This window comes from Castor canadensis, chromosome 7 (genome assembly GCF_047511655.1).
Source record: "Castor canadensis chromosome 7, mCasCan1.hap1v2, whole genome shotgun sequence".
In the NCBI taxonomy this organism is placed as follows: domain Eukaryota; kingdom Metazoa; phylum Chordata; class Mammalia; order Rodentia; family Castoridae; genus Castor; species Castor canadensis.
The window spans coordinates 78,041,191-78,062,575 of record NC_133392.1 but is presented as its reverse complement, the minus strand read 5'-3'; the positions used below and the strand labels follow the sequence as shown (position 1 = coordinate 78,062,575).

The following is a 21,385-nucleotide window of genomic DNA, read 5'->3' as shown; positions in this document are numbered from 1 at the left end:
TCTTATGTATATTAGGTAAGCACTTACTCAACTCCTTTTATATCTTTGCATTATGAGGTGATAATGTTAATAATATTAATGATTTATAATCCTTGCCTTTAGGAGCTGATGACAGTTTAGTGATGGAGTTAGACTATATTTTTAAACGGTTTTATTGGGGTACGATTAGGTTAAGTTTTGATATATCCATGAAACTATCTTTTGCCCATGTTCTAACTGCATTTTTATTGTGTTTTGAAAGAACTTTATCTTTTATCAGTCATATAGTGTATATAGCTTTATAATCATTCTTGAACTCAGGTAGTGTAAGCCCTCTAACTGTTATTTTTCAGAGTAATTTTGGTGAATTTTAGAGTCCACTTTTCAGTATTTACAAAACTTTTTTGAATTTTAATTGAAACCAATTGGAATCTATAGATCAGTTTGGAGAAAATTGACAGTTCAGTGTTAAGTTTGACATGAATAAAATATCTTTTTATTCAAGTACATAATGTTTTTCTTTTTTAAAAAAATTTTAGTTTATGGTTCCATTCAAACTCATTGCTACTATGTGGAAATACAATTGGTTTTCAGAAAACAATTTAATATGCTAAGTTCTCTATATTGATGTCCTGTACAGAGTGCAATGGGAGTACAGAGGGAAGACAGCCAGCCCTATTTCCCATGTCAAGGAAGGTTTCCCACAAGAAACAACAAGAATTTTGTGGTTATTTTCTTGATTTGTAGCATCAGTATCTTGCCCGGAAGTCTAATGAATGTAGAGGAATTGAAGCATAAATTCTTTAAAATTATTTTTAGTTCAAACTAAGTTTGAACTGTTAACTGTTTAACAGTTTTAGACTTGTGGCTTTGATTTGTTTGTTTTTGCTTTTACTTCTACACTACACTGGTTTGCCAAGTAGCGTTTGCACTGGGCAATATTACCATAAGGACATGGAAAATTTTTGTGGATGTAATATCTATTATAGTTTGCACTACTATTGCTCTGTAGTTCTCAGTGATTTAAATATGACCAAGCTTTGTGTACTTTGTCACGAAAAGTGATTTTTTTCCAGGTGACTATATTGGTGAGTATCAAAATAAGAATTTGTGATATATTTCTGTTGATTCACTTTGAATTAAACCTCATGCTTGCTAGGCAGATGCTCTACCACTTGAAGCACACCACTAGCCTGTTTTGCTTTGAATGTTTTTGAAATAGGGTCTTGCTTTATGCCTACTCAAACCTGGACTGCCATCCTCTATTTATGCTTCCCCATGTAGCTGGGATGACAGGCACATACTACCATGCTTAGTCTTTGGTTAAGATGGGGTCTTGTGAACTTTTTTGCCCAAGCTAGCCTTGAACCTTGATCTCCCAGGCTTTGACTCCACTAGGATTATAAGCTTGAGCCACCTTGCCTAGCAGTGGCTATCTTTTAACTCTTTATTATGGAAAATTTTAATCATATACAAAACCACTATTTTTATAGCTTTATTTAAATAAAAATACATTTTTACATGTGTATAAGAGTGTATATAAGAAACTTTAGGCTTATATAGAAATTGTGAGGATAATGTATGGAATTTCTATACATCCTTTTTTTGTTTTTTTACTCTGTAGCCCAGAATGGCCTCAAACTTTCAATCTTTTTCCTGTCTCCACTTCCCAAGTGCTAGAATTACAAACAAGTGCTACCAACCCCAGCTTTCTGTGCATTCCTTACTAATTCAGCAGTTTGCTTTGTGCCCTATTTGCTTCATTTTTTTTTCTATTTTCTTTTCCTAAGAAAAAGGAGAATACATTGTGCTCTCTTACTTCTCAATATTTCTTTATTTCCTAAGCATTAGGACATTATCTTATATCAGCACAACACATTTACAAAGTCAGGAAATTTAGCATTGATACACCACTGTTAGATGATTCCTAGTCTATGTTTTGTCAGTTATCCCAATTATGTTCTTTGTCTCTTTTTCCCTATCTTAAACCAATTTAAGCATGTACCTCGCATTTAGTTATCAATCCTTTAAACTGTAACCATTTCTCAGCCTTTCCTTGTGCTTGTTTACTTATGATATTTCTAAAATATATAAGCCAATTACTTTGGTGTTTTGCTTAATTAGATTCAGGTTACCCATTTTGGTAGGAATCCCACTGAGTTGTATTGTGTCCTACTGAGTGTATCTTTTTTCCCAGATGATATAGGTATAATGAGTAGGTTAAGAAATCTGCTAGATTTCTCCACTATCGGATTATTCTTTTTTTTACTTTGCAAGTAATCTTTATGTAGTTTTTTTATATAATTTGAAGCTGCAAATACTCTGTCCTCATGAAACTTTCACCTGCTAATTTTAACTCCCATTATTCCTTCTACATTTAGTAGTGATGTTCTATTGTAAGAAAGACTTTCCCTTCCCCATTTATTTATGTTTATTTGCTAATAGTTGTATAGACCCACAGATTCTTACTTTATTCAGTGGGTTATACTCTTATTTCTATGGCCGATTGTGCTACGCTTTCCCAGATTTGATCAGGAGAGCTCCTTCAAGTGAGCTATTGTGCGTGTGTCCCTTTGACATATGCCCATCATCCTCTGATGCACTTCCTTTTTTGAGCACCTCCTTCATTTTTAGCACAAAAAGATGTTCTGAGCTTGTCTTCTGTATTTCCTGTTCCAGCTATGAAATGAACCATTCCTCCAAGGAGTGCTAAATTTTAGTTAGAGTAGTTTTTAGAAACCAAGATTTGAGCTAGAACATAATGCTACACACCGCCCCCCCCCCACTTGTGAATTCTGACAAGCTCCCATTCTCATCCAGCATCACAGCATACATTGTAGTCTTTCCCTTTCCATATTTGGAATTCTCCTCAACAGTGAGAAAACATGGTTCCCTGTATTTTTTCATTTATTTTCTGATTTGTTTAAGCCTAGAGTATTCAAACGGTGGTTTTAGAACTGAACAATGCCTCTGCAAAAGTTCAATATTTGTTTATAATTATCTTCTTCCATTCCTTTCTTTCTTTTTTCCTTTTTTTTAAAGTAAAATTTACACATTGAAGTATATAATTTTAAGTTTATAATGTGATGAGTTTTGGTAATGCATGTCAACTTGTGCACCACACCCTATCAATACATAGAGTGTATCTATGCCAGCCCAACAAACAACCACCATTTTTTTCCACTTTGGATTAGTTTTGTCTCTTTCTTTAGATTTCTTTAGTATGCGTTCTTTTATCTTGCTTCTCTTCCTCTGCATTACATATGCAAGATTCATCTGTGTGTCTGAATGTTTAGTGGTTCTCTCTTTTTTATTACTAACTGGTATTTCCCTGTATGACTATGCTAACTTCCTATTGATAGACAATTGGATTGTTTCTACTTTTAGATTTGTGATTGTCTTCTTTATATGTCAGCTCAGGCTACAACCCCCATGTTGTATTCAGTCATACACTAATCTAGACAATGCTATAAAGGTATTTGTAATTGTGATTAAACTCTACAACCAGTTAACATTTTAGAAGGGAGATTATTTACAATAGCCTGTGTGAACTCATTCAGTGAGTTAAGAGGCCAGAAGCATGAGCTAAGCTTCCATAAAGAAGAAAAAAATTCTTCCTGCGGACAGCAGCTGCTGCCAATGCCCTCTGGACCTGTCTAGTATCTCCTGCAGTTGTGAGAGCAAACTCTTTGCAATAAATCTCTTTATCTCCTACTGGTTCTGTTTCTGTGGTTGAGCCCTGACTAGTAAGATAGGTGTTGTGAAAAAACCTGCTATGAACATTCTTCTACACAGTTTTGGTGGCCATTTGTAATTTTTACTGGGTAAATACCTAAGAATGGAATTTCTAGATCAAAGGATGAATGTTTGATTCTCTAAGAAGTTACCAAACTGTTTTTCAAAATTATTGTGCCATTTTATATTCTACCAGCAATTGTGATGAGATTTCTACTTGTTTTACATTCTTACCAACCTTTAGTGTGATTTTTTATTTTGCTATTCTTTTGGGTCTATGTGGTTACTTACTGTGGTTTAATGTGTATTTCTCTGAGGGCAGTATTTTATGTGATTATTAGACAATTGTGTTTCTTCCTGTGTGAGATGTATGTTCAAGATTTCTGCCCATTTCTCTAAATTGGGTTGTTTGTGTTTTTATTAACTCGTTGAGATTTCTTCAGATATTCTGGATATAAGTCCTTTGACAAATAATTGTTTTGTGAATATTTTCCCTCCAGTCCTGCCTAAGCATTTTCCTAATGGTGTTTTAATGACTAAAACTATTTAATTTTGATGCTGTGTCATTTTTTGTTTCACTTAGTAAATTTTATGGTCACTGCTTTCTTTATCTGGTCTAAGAAATCTTTCCCTATTCACACTTTTCTTCTGAAAATTTTATAATTTTATGTTTATGTCTGTGATCTATCTCCAGATAGTTTTTATTCATTGATGTGAGGTAGCAGTTGAGGTCTGTATTTTTTCCTAGGAATTTCTACCTGGTCGAGTGACATTTGTTGGAAAATTTGTCCTTTCCTGGATGGATTATTATAGTACCTTTATTGACAATCATTTGGCCATTGTGGGTTCTGTTTAGTTCCACGCATCTATTGATCTTTCCTTAGACCAAGACCTAGTAAGTGTTGACAGAAATAGTTAAGTCCTCTAATTATCTTTTTTCAAAGTTTTTTTTTTGTTTATTCTAGTTTCTTTGCATTTCCATGTAAATTTTACAATTTTTAAAAAATGTTCATTGGCATACTTGTAGTCCCAGCTACTTATGAGGCTATGAAGTATGAAGATTCCTTGAGTCTCCTCCCACCCCCCCCACACCCCCCCCACAAGGAGTTTGGACAGCCTAGACAATGTAATAAGATTCTGGATTTAAAAAAAGCTGTGTGTGGTGGCACATGCCTGTTATTCCAGCTACGCAGGTGAAAGCAGTAAGATTATGGTTCAAGGCCAGCCCAGGCAAAAATTAGCAAGAGTCTGTCTCAAAAACAAGCTGGGTGTGGTGGTACAGAGCTATAAACTCAGCTGCTTGGGAGGTGGAAGTAGGAGGATTGAGGTTCAAGGCCTGGGCAAAAGTGCAAGACCTTATCTGAAAAACAAAATAAAACAAACAAACAAACAAAGCAAAAAAGATCTGATGAGTGGCTCAAGTGGTAGAACATTTGCCTAGTAAACTCAAGACCCTGGCTTCAATCCCCAGTAACACACAGACACAAAAGTCTTCTAGGATTGTCATCAGCATTAAGGTGACTCTGTATAGCAAAACTTTGTGTTGTAATGATAGTGAGTTTTGTACTCATTCACTTCGGTCTTCTTTTTCTCAGTAGTGTCATCTATATCTGCTGAGCTTACTCGTGGTGTTACATGGTTTTGTCATTGTGTTTATTGGATTTTTAACTTTTTTTCTCCCTCCGTTCACTGTCAGTGTACAAATACACCTTTGATCTTATAAGCTGAGCTTTTTTCTCTCTTTTTAAATTCTTCCCTCTTCCCAACTTTTCTTTCATTGATTCCTTAATATTTGCTATATACACAATTATGACTTCTGAAAATGGGAACAGTTTTACTTTTGTTTGCTTGCTTGCTTGTTCTGGGGATTGAATCCAGGGCCTTGTGTGTCATCCTAAACATGCAGTCTGTCACAGAGCCACAGTCTCAGTCTGCTTATCTTTTTACATTCTTTATGCTTTTGTTTGTTCTTTGTGCTTTATTGCATTGGCGGGAGGGGTGGATCTGAGCTCAGTGCTGAATAGAAGGGATGAGAACTCTAGTCCTTTCCTTGTTGCTGAGGTAGAATGCTTTCACCATTGAATCTGAAATGAATAGTAACTGGTTGTTTGTTTCAGGTACTGAACAGTACAGTGAATATACAGGCTATGCCGAAACATATCGTTGGGCTCGGAGCCATGAAGATGGGAGTGAAAGGTGAATTTTTTTCTGACTTTAGTATCATGTGGCTAAAAGTGAAAGACTGTGCACCAGCTTGACCCCAGTGCACTCTCTATCCCTTCTATTCTGGTTCCAGCAATTGAACTTTCTTTTTAAATTCAGTATTGACAGTCAGAACAGAATTAGCCATCTCCATATAACAAAGGGAAGCACAGAGAAGATAAATATCAAAAGTCTTAAGCAAAAACACGCAGGGCAGAGTTCTATAGTTCTTTACCTCTAAGCTGACAATGGGAGCAGTGGATGTTCATTTCCAAGTCCAAACATAATTAGAATCCATTCTACGTAGAGCTTAAGTCGTTGGACCAGCTTATTCAGTTTCCTTAATTTCTGTTAGGTTAGCTTGCATGGGACCTGTGCAGGAACAGTTTGCCTAATGCCTCAAACCAGTCTGACAGCAGGACTTGTAGTGATGTTGTTACATTCTTCTTGAAATAAATTCCACACTCTGACACTCTTGCTTCCCCATAAATGGTGTAGTTTACCAAAAGTAATGTTTTTTGTAGAAGTGTTGCTGGAAAGCTTTTGGGGAAAGGAGATCTTACAGAGAAAGCCATCATGGCAGAATCTGCAATTTCCTGTGTAGCCATATCTGTGCCACACACTTACTCTTACGTCTCAAGTCTAGTCTCTGATTTCTTTTATTTTATTTAAAGGATGCTGTTATAATAAACAGTTACCTGTATAAATGTATATTAATAATTATTTATAAATTAATATGAAGATTTCTATTGTTATTCTTTAACATGAAAAGTTACTTGACTATCAATATAAGCAAGTCTATGAAGATGAACTACTTGAAATTTTATACATTTCCAAAATTATCATTTCAGATAGTCCTTCTTACTTCCACAGGCAACATATTATTGTCTGCTTGATGTCTTTGTCTTTTTAAAAATAGTTTCTTTCAGTTGAACACAGTAGATAGAATGTTGTACTAAATTGTTACACGTTGTTGATAACACTTGACTTCTTGGGATTATTTCCTGGACAATATGTAGTGATGTTATATACTAGTGATTTAGAGCAGATCTCTCAAAGCAAAGGAGGAATGGGGTACAAATGCCATGTTTATGGCATTAGAAGAAAATAAAGACCTAAATTCCTTTTGTTTACTCCCAAATCCTTTAACCTCTGAGGCTCACTGTGAATGATGCACTTGCTTACAATATGTCATCTTATGTTGTCTCTTGATTTTTCATTTTACTCCTTAATGCTTAACAGTGCACAATATGTATACCCTTGAATCTAAAAGTAAAATGATTTTGTGCCCTCCTGCTTTGCTGAGACTTGCAGTCATAGTTTGTTTTTAATATTTTAACACTGTCAAAGTGTCAGCAACTTGACCCCTGTGAGGGTTCTATTTGAGGGACTCTACCTGTTTTTTATCTTTCTCCCCTTTCTGCCCCATTCCAGAGATGACTGGCAGCGGCGCTGCACTGAGATTGTTGCCATTGATGCACTTCACTTCAGACGCTACCTCGATCAGTTTGTGCCTGAGAAAATGAGACGTGAGCTTAACAAGGCCAGTAACCTTATTTCTGAGTTCATCTGGCAGCTGTCATCTATTTACTGCCATTTTATTAATGCTGAAATTAATGCTTTCTGGTAATTCTTACAGTGTCAGTACATCTTCCCACAGCTCTCCTGATTTAATGGTTCTGTCAGCTTGTACAAGATGTACTTTCCATTTCGTAATTATTTGATTACTGCTGAGGTTGCCAGATAGACTATTGCTAGATGTTAAACCCCACACATGCACTTATCTCATCAAGTACTTTTAGCTGTTTTGGAACATTATCATTGTAAATCCATATAGAAATGAATGAGTCCTGAACATTTTTTCCCCATAGCTGCCCAATGACGTTTTCTCTACAAAGGATGCTATCAGGATTAAAACAGATAAACTAAAAAAGTCAAGTTCGTTATTGTTCCATTATAGATAAGATTATATATTAATTATTTATTGATTTGGTAATTTGACATATTTATGATGGAAACTATGATGTTCCGTGGTGCTTAGTGCTACCTAATAAATTTATTTTTTCTTTCTATTGTATTACAGAAATATAAAAATCAGCCATACCTATTGTTCACATTTTAATTACTGTAATTGTAATAAATAAACCTTAAATAATAGAGTGCTGATTCTATTCTATGGATTTGGGTCCTTACCAAATAGTTGAAATTTTCTTTAGTTCCTCAAACTACTCTCACAGCCAAGAAGACTAACTCGATCCTGAAAACCATTCTTTGACTCCATGAGTAGGATTTGATTATGGTATTATTTAGTAAAGTAACAAGTTTTGTAGTTTTTCCTGGCTACATGCACAGGTAGATACAAAGAACCTCTGATAATGAAAGCAGACTGGACATAAACAACCAAATAATCCAGAAAGACTTTTACAACCCTTATAATTTAGTAGATACCTTGACTATAAATAGTTATATTGTCTTATATCCTGATCTATTTGAGAATTTATATATTTATTTATTTATGGTACTGGGGTTTGAACTCAGGGCCTCATCCTTTATGGTCAGGCATTCCACCACTTGAGCCATTCCTCTAGCCCTCACTAACTTTTTTGCCCATGCTGGTTTGAACCTTGGTTCTCCTTCCTCTATCTCTGCCTCCTGAGTAGTTGGAGTTACAGGTAAGAATCATTGCACTCAGCCAAGAAAATCTTATTTTTGATGAACACATTTTCCTATATGTAATTTATTAGATTATTTTAATGTTTATAGAGTTTTTAGTGAACCACATAAAAAGAGAATAATGCACTGTTTTCCAAAATTGAGCTTATGTAACAGATACCACTTTTTTGAGGTAGTTCTTCAGAAAAGCTATAAAGATTGTTCTTTGATATATCAACAGTTCTAAATTTGTCTTCTACCTGACACCAAAAGTCAGATTTAATTGTACTGAGTATCTTTTAGGGCTGGTAGAGTGGTAGAGCGTCTGCCTTGCAAGTGTATGACCCTGAGTTCAAACCCTAGGATCATCACAAAGAAAACCCTTTTACCAGTACTTTTATCAGTACTTGGGTACATTTTAAATGCATGAGGTTGGGGATTGTAGTTCAGTGGTAGAGTGCTTTCCAATCATACCTAAGGCCGTGTATTTGAGGCCCAGCACTTAAAAAAATTCAGATAAATGTGAGCCTGCTTTCAGTGTTCCAAATTCTTGCCTTGAAGCAATTGCCTTCAAAACCAAGATGTTTTATGATAGAGCATATCAAATAGATAACATTTATCTTCAGATTTTCATCAGGTGTTCTTTACTTAAACATGTATATGGGAATTTGTCAAATGGTTATTGAAACTAGAATACATTTATATAAGTAGTAGGTGGTTTGGAGAAAAAGATACGAAACAAAGGTAAAACCAAAATATGTTTAGTCATAGTTACACAGTAAATATATTGACACAAACTTAAAGGTTGCCTTTCTTATGGATAAAGTGTATACTCCACATAAATCTTCCTGTGGGAGCAAAATCATTCACTTTTAAAAATCGCAATTGTGATCTCTTTAAACTGTATGCTTTGAGCATAAATGAGTTTTCTTTTTAAGTTTCCTTGTCTAATATTGATGCATTCTACTTTATCATGAATTCTCAGTTTACTTGTCCTCAAAGATACCAGAAGTTTTAAAGGCACTTATATATGAATAGATAAGCTAGTTGTGAGTATTGCCAACATTGAGAAACATTTATTTGTAGACTATAGAGTGCTTATGAGACACACCTTATATATAAAGAATGAATCTCTAAATAACCTGGCTACAGAGGGAGGAATTTTATTTCTTTCAGGTCAGTTGGTGCCTGGCACACTGCTTACCTTGTGGGAGTGTCTTAAAAATAATTTGTTAAATGACTTTGTGAGTGATGAAGCAGATAACATCTTAGACAATGATTAGGTTTTTTTAAGTTGAGTAATCCAATTCTGTGTTTGTTTTCCACCTGCCATTATTCAGGTCAATATGCAGTTAAGCCTCATTTATGAATCATAAAGAATTCTTTTCAGTCCAACACAAATAGAATTTTTAAAAAAAATTATATATGTAACAATAGTAAAAGCAATAAAATGATTACTTGCTGTATGCTAGACATTCCACTTAGCATTTTAGAATCATTGTCTGATTTTTTATTTTATTTTTTTTTAGCAGTACTGAGATTTGAACTCAGGTCCTCATGTTTGCTAGGCAGGCTCTCTACCTCATGAGCCACATGCCCAGGCATGCCTAGACCACGATCCTCCTACTTTATGCTTCCCACTGTAGTTTCAATGACAGGCATGTACCACTGCACCCAGATATGGGTTGAGATGGGGTCTGGCTAACTTTTGCCCTGGCTGTCCTCGAACTACAATGTTCCCTATCTCAGTCTCCCAAGTAGCTAGGAATATAGGCATAAGCCACTGGTGGCTGGCATGACTTTAAAAAAAATTTTTTTTAAGATAGGTTCTCACTATGTTACCCTCAACAATCTCAGACTCATGTGATCCTCATCTCCCAAACTAGCTGGAGGCGTACACTGTCTGATCTAACCATGACCACCACCGAATGCAGATTTACTCTAAACCACCAATTTAGAGGCAACGGACTGAGCCTCAGGAAGTTGGGTAATTTGCCCTGTGTCCCAAAACTAGGCAGTGGCCAACCCAGGGCTTAACTCCAGGTTCCCCTGACTTCACATCACTTTTCCTGTTGGTAGTAGGGAGAACCCAGTGCTTGGCATATGCTAGGTCATCACTGTGCCACTGAGCCATAGCCTAACCCTCAGAAAACCTTCAAAATGCAGATCTTCTAGATATTTTTTTAAGCCTTTATAGCCTTAAATCATTGAGATTTCCTGCTTTGGTTAATACATAATCTCCTACCAGAACATGCTTTTTTTTTTTTTTTACACTTTATTTTTGCAGTACTGGGGTTTGAACTCAGGGCCTACACCTTAAGCCAGCTCTTTTTTTTAGTTTCTTTTTTTTATTCATATGTGCATACAATGTTTAGGTCATTTCTCCCCCCTGCCCCCACCCCTTCCCTTACCACCTACTCCACCCCCTCCCTCTCCCCCGCCACCCCCTCATACCTGGCAGAAACTATTTTGCCCTTATCTCTAATTTTGTTGAAGAGAGAGCCGTGTGGGCGCTGGTGACTGGCAGCGGTGCGGGAGCCCTCCTGGTTTCTCCATTTAACGTGAAGTGGAGATGCTATGCCTAGGTTGGAGGTATAGAGGAATCAAAGCTTTGCCTCTTCTCGGTGGTTTTTCCTATAAGGTGTCTCTCCAAGATTTTACTTTAGGAGGCTTGCTTTCTGCTTCCTCCCTCTAGCCGCCATCTTGGAATCCCCAGAACATGCCTTGATCACCTCTTGTAATCGCAAAATTAAGACTGTGAGCAAAATACCCCTTGAATCCTCTTCTCTATAATCTTTTCTTGGTAGACTTTTTCAAGGAAATTCAAGGGTTCCCACTAACCTGCCTATTGAATTCCAATGAGACAAGATACCACAGATTTAATATAGCCTATGAACACATGCACTAATGCTGAGAAAGCACCTGGTTCAGGACCTTGCACATTGGGAAAGCAACTGATAAATGTTTGATCTTTTGGGATTTTTTTGAGACAGGGTCTCACTCTGTAGCCCAGGCTGGCCTCAAAATGGTTTTCCCTGCCTCTGCCTCCTGAGTACTGGTATTACAGGGGTGTACCACCACACCTGGCTTAAATTTGTGTCCTTTCATTCATTTTTATGTTTCCAAAAATTTATTCGTTTAGCAAAAGAATTCATTTTCTAATTCTTTAGCTGAAAAAGGAAATTGTAGCAAATGATTTTGTTAAATATCATTTACAACTTAATTTTTAAAACCATTCCAAATAACTTTGGACCTTCTAACTTAAAGCATTCCATGTCTTACTAGTAATATTTACCTACTAAAATAGATTTATGGATTTTAGTGAAAGAAATAGGAATTTCACACAAACTGGCAGTGCAACTTGGAGAGACTGTTTTACATCTCATTAAAGTCTATATTAAGTCACTTTAGAGATGCTTGTATAATTTTTTTTTGCATGCCAGAGAGAAAGTACATTTTTCTAAATGAAGCAACAAAGCACACAACAGGTTTCCACCATCAGAATTCTTTGTGGCTCTCTGAGCTCCCAAGACCTACTTGCTACTCTTAGGCACTCCTCACCGCACAGTAAGGGCGGTCCCACAGAGGGCTTCATTGCTCTGGAAGAGGTCTGTTCCTCCAGGCTCCTCCTACCTGTTGGACCCACATCTTATATAACCTGCAAGTAGAGTTGGTTTTTAAAAAGAAGGAATCAGTCTCACTTTATCTAACTGAAACTGTGCGCCTATGTTTAATTCTGTGAGCGGTCACTGGGTGACATTCTAGAGGAGAATTATCCTTGGCATTGAAAAGATTTATGACTCCAGCTTGTGTATAGCGCTGCAAGGTCAGAAGTCACCTGTGAAAAGTTGTATTTAGCCAGTTAGACTTGTTTAAGTGAGGTTGCATAATGGCTATATTTTGTGGAGCCTTCTGGAATAGAAGTAGATCACCATTGTTTACTTTTTTTTGAGTTAGTTACTGACTTTTGTTATGATCCAACACCAAATTTGAAATGGAATTATTATTAAACCAAAGCTTGATTACAATACCAATCAGTACTTCCTCCTGATGTTTCTAAGAAGTTCAGCATCTCGTCATTTATAATTTCTTAAAGTATACGTCACTTTCCTTTTCAAGAATGTTATTAGTTCAACATGTATCATTTCTAGTGAGTTTCCCTTAAATTTCTCAGTTCCGTATGAATCAGAATAACCATGAGATCCAAACGCTAAAGTCTACAGACTTCTTTGATTTTATATTCATTTTAAAATAGCAAAATGTACTAAATGTTAGTTATTTCAAAGACAAAAAAGTCATCCATTAATACTATATTTCAAAGAGTTGTTTTCATTTTGTAGGTCTTTGCACATGAAATTTAGTTTTATATAAATGTGCCCAAAGTTACCTAATAATTATTTGTTTTATCTACTTAAATTAACTCTATGTTATAAAGCTTTTCATACTTTCTAATAATCTTTATAATAAAATGTTTAATAAGATTGCTTTTATTGATAGGGTGTGATATAACCTATTTTTAACAGTTGAATAGTCCCAGAGTTTTCTCTGTTATATATTCGGCAGTAATAAACATCTTTGTACAGTGGCTATTTCTTTAGAAGAAACTTACAAAAATATTATTACTGAGTTTAGGATAAATTTATGGTTCTTCAGTAGAACTACTTTATTCTCCTCAAAAATAAACTTAAGGATCTTAAAAAAATTTTTTTGGCAGCACTAGGATTTGAACTCAGGGCCTCGTGCTTGCTAGGTAGGCACTCTTGCCACTTGAGCCACTCCACCAGCTCCCCAAGGATCTTTTCTTTTGTTTTTGCTTATTGCAGTATTGGAGTTTAAACTTAGGGCCTCATGCTTGCTGAGCAAGCACTGTACCACTTGAACCATGTTCGGCCCAGTTTTGGTTTTTATACTTATTTTTCAGGTAGTGTTTCAACCTTTTTTGCCTGGAGCCAAGACCTGGACTACCATCCTCTTACCTGTGCCTCCTTCACAGCTGAGATTTCAGGCATGTACCACCATGTACAACTTGTCGATTAAAATGAGGTCTCCCTAACTTGCCCAGATTGGCATTTCCAATCTCCACCTCCTGAGTAGTTGGGATTTTTAAAAGTTGACTTTTAAAAATTACCAGTTTGGGCCCAGATGTGATGATACATGCCTGTAATTCCAGCTACTCAGTATGCAAAGATTGGAAGATCATGGTTTGAGGCCAGTCAAGCAAAAAGTTAGCAAGACTCCATCTTATCAAATAAACTGGATGTGGTAGGACATATCTGTAATCCCAGCTTTGTGGGAGGCATAGGTAGGAGGATCACAGTCTGTATAGCAAGAATGAGGCCTTAAGTTCAAACCCCAGTACTTCCAAAATGAAAAAAAAAGTAAAAGAAATCACAGAATACTCAACCTCAAGAAATCAGTATCAATATCAGCTGTATTAAGTGTGATTGACTTCATACGAGTAGGCAACTTTTAAGAGCATAATTACCATTTACCATCTGGCAAACATTTACATGATAATGAAAGGCTAGGGTTAACTTTATCTATTCCCACTTGCTGTAATCTTGAAGCCAGAGTTCATACTTAAGTGTATGTGCAGTGCTTGTGCCGCACTCCCCTGCATTCCATTTCTTTCCTGGGTTCAGGAACTTAATGCTTGCTTTCGTTGGTCTTTTTTTCCACTGTCTTTCCTTCCTTCTTACAGCTCTATCTTCATCACTCCTGCTCATCTTCCTTTTTAAATTCTGGGTACTAATATTTTCCTTTTATTTCTTTTTTTTTTCTTCTTTTATTATTCATATGTGCATACAAGGCTTGGGTCATTTCTCCCCCCTGCCCCCACCCCCTCCCTTACCACTCACTCCACCCCCTCCCTCTCCCCCCAACCCCCTCAATACCCAGCAGAAACTATTTTGCCCTTATCTCTAATTTTGTTGTAGAGAGAGTATAAGCAATAATAGGAAGAACAAGGGTTTTTGCTGGTTGAGATAAGGATAGCAATACAGGGCATTGATTCACATTGATTTCCTCTGCGTGTGTGTTACCTTCTAGGTTAATTCTTTTTGATCTAACCTTTTCTCTAGTTCCTGTTCCCCTTTTCCTATTGGCCTCAGTTGCTTTTAAGGTATCTGCTTTAGTTTCTCTGTGTTAAGGGCAACAAATGCTAGCTAATTTTTTAGGTGTCTTACCTATCCTCACCCCTCCCTTGTGTGCTCTCGCTTTTATCATGTGCTCAAAGTCCAATCCCATTGTTGTGTTTGCTCTTGATCTAATGTCCACATATGAGGGAGAACATACAGTTTTTGGTCTTTTGGGCCAGGCTAACCTCACTCAAAATGATGTTCTCCAATTCCATCCATTTACCAGCGAATGATAACATTTCGTTCTTCTTCATGGCTGCATAAAATTCCATTGTGTATAGATACCACATTTTCTTAATCCATTGGTCAGTGGTGGGGCATCTTGGCTGTTTCCATAACTTGGCTATTGTGAATAGTGCCGCAATAAACATGGGTGTGCAGGTGCCTCTGGAGTAACCTGTGTCACAGTCTTTTGGGTATATCCCCAAGAGTGGTATTGCTGGATCAAATGGTAGATCAATGTCTAGCTTTTTAAGTAGCCTCCAAATTTTTTTTCCAGAGTGGTTGTACTAGTTTACATTCCCACCAACAGTGTAAGAGGGTTCCTTTGTCCCCGCATCCTCGCCAACACCTGTTGGTGGTGGTGTTGCTGATGATGGCTATTCTAACAGGGGTGAGGTGGAATCTTAGCGTGGTTTTAATTTGCATTTCCTTTATTGCTAGAGATGGTGAGCATTTTTTCATGTGTTTTTTGGCCATTTGAATTTCTTCTTTTGAGAAAGTTCTGTTTAGTTCACTTGCCCATTTCTTTATTGGTTCATTAGTTTTGGGAAAATTTAGTTTTTTAAGTTCCCTATATATTCTGGTTATCAGTCCTTTGTCTGATGTGTAGCTGGCAAATATTTTGTCCCACTCTGTGGGTGTTCTCTTCAGTTTAGAGACCATTTCTTTTGATGAACAGAAGCTTTTTAGCTTTATGAGGTCCCATTTATCTATGCTATCTCTTAGTTGCTGTGCTGCTGGGGTTTTGTTGAGAAAGTTCTTACCTATACCTACTAACTCCAGAGTATTTCTTACTCTTTCCTGTATCAACTTTAGAGTTTGTGGTCTGATATTAAGATCCTTGATCCATTTTGAGTTAATCTTGGTATAGGGTGATATACATGGATCTAGTTTCAGTTTTTTGCAGACTGCTAACCAGTTTTCCCAGCAGTTTTTGTTGAAGAGGCTGCTATTTCTCCATCGTATATTTTTAGCTCCTTTGTCAAAGACAAGTTGGTTATAGTTGTGTGGGTTCATATCTGGGTCCTCTATTCTGTTCCACTGGTCTTCATGTCTGTTTTTGTGCCAGTACCATGCTGTTTTTATTGTTATTGCTTTGTAATATAGTTTGAAGTCAGGTATTGTGATACCTCCAGCATTGTTCTTTTGACTGAGTATTGCCTTGGCTATTCGTGGCCTCTTGTGTTTCCATATAAATTTAACAGTAGATTTTTCAATCTCTTTAACGAATGTCATTGGCATTTTGATGGGAATTGCATTAAACATGTAGATTACTTTTGGGAGTATCGACATTTTTACTATGTTGATTCTACCAATCCATGAGCATGGGAGATCTCTCCACTTCCTGTAGTCTTCCTCAATCTCTTTCTTCAGAAGTGTATAGTTTTCCTTGTAGAGGTCTTTCACATCTTTTGTTAGATTTACACCTAGGTATTTGACTTTTTTTGAGGCTATTGTAAATGGAATTGTTTTCATACATTCTTTTTCAGTTTGCTCATTGTTAGTGTATAGAAATGCTAATGATTTTTCTATGTTGATTTTATATCCTGCTACCTTGCTATAGCTATTGATGATGTCTAGAAGCTTCTGAGTAGAGTTTTTTTGGGTCTTTAAGGTATAGGATCATGTCGTCTGCAAATAGGGATATTTTGACAGTTTCTTTACCTGTTTGTATTCCTTTTATTCCTTCTTCTTGCCTAATTGCTCTGGCTAGGAATTCCAGTACTATGTTGAATAGGAGTGGAGATAGTGGGCATCCTTGTCTGGTTCCTGATTTTAGAGGGAATGGTTTCAGTTTTTCTCCGTTAAGTATAATGCTGGCTGTAGGTTTGTCATATATAGCTTTTATAATGTTGAGGAACTTTCCTTCTATTCCTAGATTTCTTAGAGCTTTTATCATGAAATGATGTTGGATCTTATCAAAGGCTTTTTCTGCATCTATTGAGATGATCAAGTGGTTTTTATCTTTGCTTTTGTTAATGTGGTTTATTACATTTATTGATTTTCATATGTTGAACTACCCCTGCATCCCTGGGATGAAGCCTACTTGGTCGTGGTGAATAATCTTTTTGATGTGTTGTTGAATTCGGTTTGCCATTATTTTGTTGAGGATTTTTGCATCAATGTTCATGAATGAGATTGGCCTATAGTTCTCCTTTTTGGAGGTGTCTTTGCCTGGTTTTGGGATAAGTGTAATACCGGCTTCATAAAATGTGTTCGGCAGTTTTCCTTCCCTTTCTATTTCGTAGAACAGTTTAAGGAGGGTTGGTATCAGTTCTTCTTTAAAGGTCTGATAGAATTCAGCAGAGAATCCATCAGGTCCTGGACTTTTCTTTTTGGGGAGACTCTTGATTGCTGCTTCAATTTCATTTTGTGTTATAGGTCTATTCAGGTGATTAATTTCCTCTTGGTTCAGTTTTGGATGATCATATGTATCTAGAAATCTGTCCATTTCTTTTAGAGTTTCAAATTTATTTGAATATAGGTTCTCAAAGTAGTGTCTGATGATGTCCTGGACTTCCATTGTGTTTGTTGTTATCTCCCCTTTTGCATTCCTAATTCTACTAATTTGGGTTTTTTCTCTCCTCATTTTAGTCAGGTTTGCCAGGGGTCTATCTATCTTGTTTATTTTTTCAAAGAACCAACTTTTTTTTGTGTGTGTGTGTGTGTGTATGTGTGTGTATGTGTGTGTGTGTGTGTGTGTGTGTGTGTGTGTGTGTGTGTGTGAAGAACCAACTTTTTGTTTCATTAATTCTTTGTATGGTTTTTTTGGTTTCTATTTCATTGATTTCAGCTCTTATTTTTATGATTTCTCTCCTTCTATTTGTTTTGGGATTTGCTTGTTCTTGTTTTTCTAGGAATTTGAGATGTATCATTAGGTCATTGATTTGGGATCTTTCAAGTCTTTTTAATATATACATTATTTCTTATTTTTCAGCACTCAAGCTGGCTTTCTTTTCTACTCTGGTGATCTCAAGCACTTTGGCTTGGGTTGAGTAAAAAGAAAAGTATTTGTCAACATGGAGGGCTTAAGAACTCCTAGCTCCTTTTTTATGGGGGGAGAACTTGGCAAAGGTTTTTTGTTTGTTTGTTTTGTTTTTTTGTTTTTATTCATATGTGCATACAATGTTTGGGTCATTTCTTCCCCCTTCACCCAGCCCCCTCCCTTTCCTCCCGCCTCCTCCCTCTCCCCCCACCCCCTTGCTACCAGGCAGAAACTATTTTGCACTTATCTCTAATTTTGTTAAAGGGAGAGTATAAGCAATAATAGGGAAGACCAAGGGTTTTTGTTAGTTGAGATCAGGATAGCTATACAGGGAGTTTACTCACATTGCTTTCTGTACTTACGTGTTATCTTCTAAATTAATTCTTCTTGAACTAACCTTTTCTCTAGTTCCTGGTCCCCTTCTCCTATTGGCCTCTGTCACTTTAAAGTTTCTGCATTAGTTCCTTTGCATTGAGGACATCAAATGCTATCTTGTTTTTTGGGGGGGCCGGTTTCTTGCCTATCCTCATACCTCCCTTGTATGCTCTTGCCTCATCATGTGATCAAAGTCCAGTCCCCTTGTTGTGTTTGCCCTTGATCTAAAGTCCACATATGAGGGAGAACATACCATTTTTGGTCTTCTGAGCCTGACTAACCTTGCTCAGGATGATGTTCTCCAGTTCCATCCATTTATCTGCAAGTGATAAGATTTCATTCTTCTTCATGTCTGAGTAGTATTCCATTGTGTATAAATACCACATTTTCTTAATCCATTCATCAATATTGGGGCATCTTGGCTGTTTCCATAACTTGGCTATTATGAATAGTGCTGCAATAAACATGGATGTGCAGGTGCCTCTGGAGTAATCTGTGTCGCATTCCTTTGGGTATATCCCCAGCAGTGGGATTGCTGGATCATATGGCAGGTCTATGTTTAGTTTTTTAAGAAGCCTCCAAATTTTTTTCCAGAGTGGTTGCTCCAGCTTGCATTCTCACCAGCAATGGACTAGGGTTCCTTTTTTCCCACATTGTTGCCAGCACTTGTTGTTGTTGGTGTTTTTGATGATGGCTATTCTAACAGGGGTGAGGTGGAATCTTAGCGTGGTTTTGACTTCCATTTCCTTTATGGCCAGTGATGGTTAGCATTTTTTCATGTGTTTTTTGGCCATTTGAATTTCTTCTTTTGAAAAAGTTCTGTTTAGTTCAGTTGCCCATTTCTTAATTGGTTCAGTGATTTTAGGAGAGTTTAGTTTCTTAAGTTCCCTATATATTCTGGTTATCAGTCTCTTGTCTGATGTATAGCTGGCAAATATTTTCTCCCACTCTGTGGGTGGTCTTTTCAGTTTAGAGATCATTTCTTTTGTTGTGCAGAAGCTTTTTAATTTTATGAAGTCCCATTTGTCCATCTTTTCTCTTAGTTTCTGGGCTGCTGGGGTTCTATTGAGGAAGTCTTTGCCTATACCTATTTGTTCCAGAGTGTTTCTTGCTCCTTCCTGTAGTAACTTCAGAGTTTCAGGTCTCATATTTAGGTCCTTGATCCATTTTGAGTTGATACTAGTACAGGGTGATAGACATGGATCTAGTTTCAGTTTCTTGCAGACAGGTAACCACTTTTCCCAGCAACATTTGTTGAAGAGGCTGTCTTTTCTCCATCATATATTTTTGGCACCTTTGTCAAAAATGAGGTGGGTATAGTTGTGTGGGTTCATATCTGGGTCCTCTATTCTGTTCCACTGGTGTTCATGTCTGTTTTTGTGCCAGTACCATGCTGTTTTTATTGCTATTGCTCTAAATAAATTTAATGGTAGCTTTTTCAATCTCTTTGATGAATGTCATTGGGATTTTGATGGAAATTGCATTAAGCATGTAGATTACTTTTGGTAGTATAGCCATTTTTACTATGTTGATTCTACCAATCCATGAGCATGGGAGATCTCTCCACTTTCTATAGTCTTCCTCAGTCTATTTCTTCAGGAATTTATAGTTTTCCTTGTAGAGGTTGTTCACATCCTTTGTTAGGTTTACACCTAGGTATTTGATTTTTTTTGAGGCTATTGTAAATGGAATTGTTTTCATATATTCTTTCTCAGTTTGTTCATTATTAGTGTATAGAAATGCTAATGATTTTTCTATGTTGATTTTATATCCTGCTACCTTGCTATAGTTATTGATGGTGTCTAGGAGCTTCTGAGTAGAGCTTTTGGTCTTTAAGGTATAGGATCATATCGCCTGCAAATAGGGATATTTTGACAGTTTCTTTACCTGTTTGTATTCCTTTTATTCCTTCTTCTTGCCTAATTGCTCTGGCTAGGAATTCCAGTACTATGTTGAATAGGAGTGGGGATAGTGGGCATCCTTGTCTAGTTCCTGATTTTAGAGGGAATGGTTTCAGTTTTTCTCCGTTAAGTATAATGCTGGCTGTAGGTTTGTCATATATAGCTTTTATAATGTTAAGGAACTTTCCTTCTATTCCTAGTTTTCTTAGAGCTTTTATCATGAAATGGTGTTGGATCTTATCAAAGGCTTTTTCTGCATCTATCGAGAAGATCAAGTGGTTTTTATCTTTGCTTCTGTTAATGTGGTTTATTACGTTTATTGATTTTCGCATGTTGAACCACCCTTGCATTCCTGGGATGAAGCCTACTTGGTCATGGTGAATGATCTTTTTGATGTTGGCAAAGGTTTTGAAAGTGTTACCTGATCTATTGTTCTTATGGTAGAAGCTCTGTTTCCACTGTAAAGGGAAAGATTCCTTGTTTCTCTCAGACTTCCTACAGAGAGAAAAGCTTTGGCTGACTCTCTAGAGGGGACTCAGGGAAGTTGACCATATCTTTGGATTCTGCATCTGTGGCTCCAGCTAACTGCATGTCAAAAAAATTTTTTTTAATTTCATCTGTACCAAACATGTGTAGACTTTTTTTCTTGTCATTGTATGTCATTTTCTTGCACAGTATAATAACTTGTTGTATAGCATTTACATTCTATTTGGTATCATCAGTAATCTAGAGATTATTTAAAGTACACAGGAGGATGTGCAGAGATTTTATGAAATACTATCCCATCTTATGTAAGGGACTTGATCATCCATAGATTTTAGTGTGAAGTCAGTGGAGGGAGGAGAGGAGACAACCAAAAAACTCGTCCCTCAAAGGATAATGGGGAACAATTATACTTCTGTCTTCCTTCTGATATTGTAAATGCTTGATTTTTTTTAACAGAATAAAAGAATTTTATGCTTAATCATTCTAAGCAGTTATTGTTTATACCAATTTACTGTGTAATTCTGTACCATTTCATTTCTGTTTGATTTCACTTTTTTTTGTTTTTTGTTTTTTGCCAGTGCTTGGGTTTAAACTCAGGGCCTGCACCTTGAGCCACTCCACTAGCCCTTTTTTGTGATCGGTTTTTTCCAGATAAGAGTCTCACAAACTATTTGCCTGGGTACTTTCAAACCGTGATCCTCCTGATCACG

At 36.6% G+C, this 21,385-nt stretch overlaps 1 protein-coding gene across 2 annotated transcripts in view; it reads left to right on the top strand.

Moving 5' to 3' along the window:
• The window catches only part of Parg (poly(ADP-ribose) glycohydrolase), a 141,270-nt gene that overhangs the window by 102,248 nt on the left and 17,637 nt on the right, over nucleotides 1-21,385 (top strand). For both annotated transcript variants that reach the window (XM_074079414.1, XM_074079413.1), the window contains exons 14-15: nucleotides 5,832-5,910; nucleotides 7,351-7,459. In XM_074079414.1, the coding sequence (XP_073935515.1) occupies nucleotides 5,832-5,910; nucleotides 7,351-7,459 (188 nt within the window). The remainder of the gene's footprint in view (nucleotides 1-5,831; nucleotides 5,911-7,350; nucleotides 7,460-21,385) is intronic.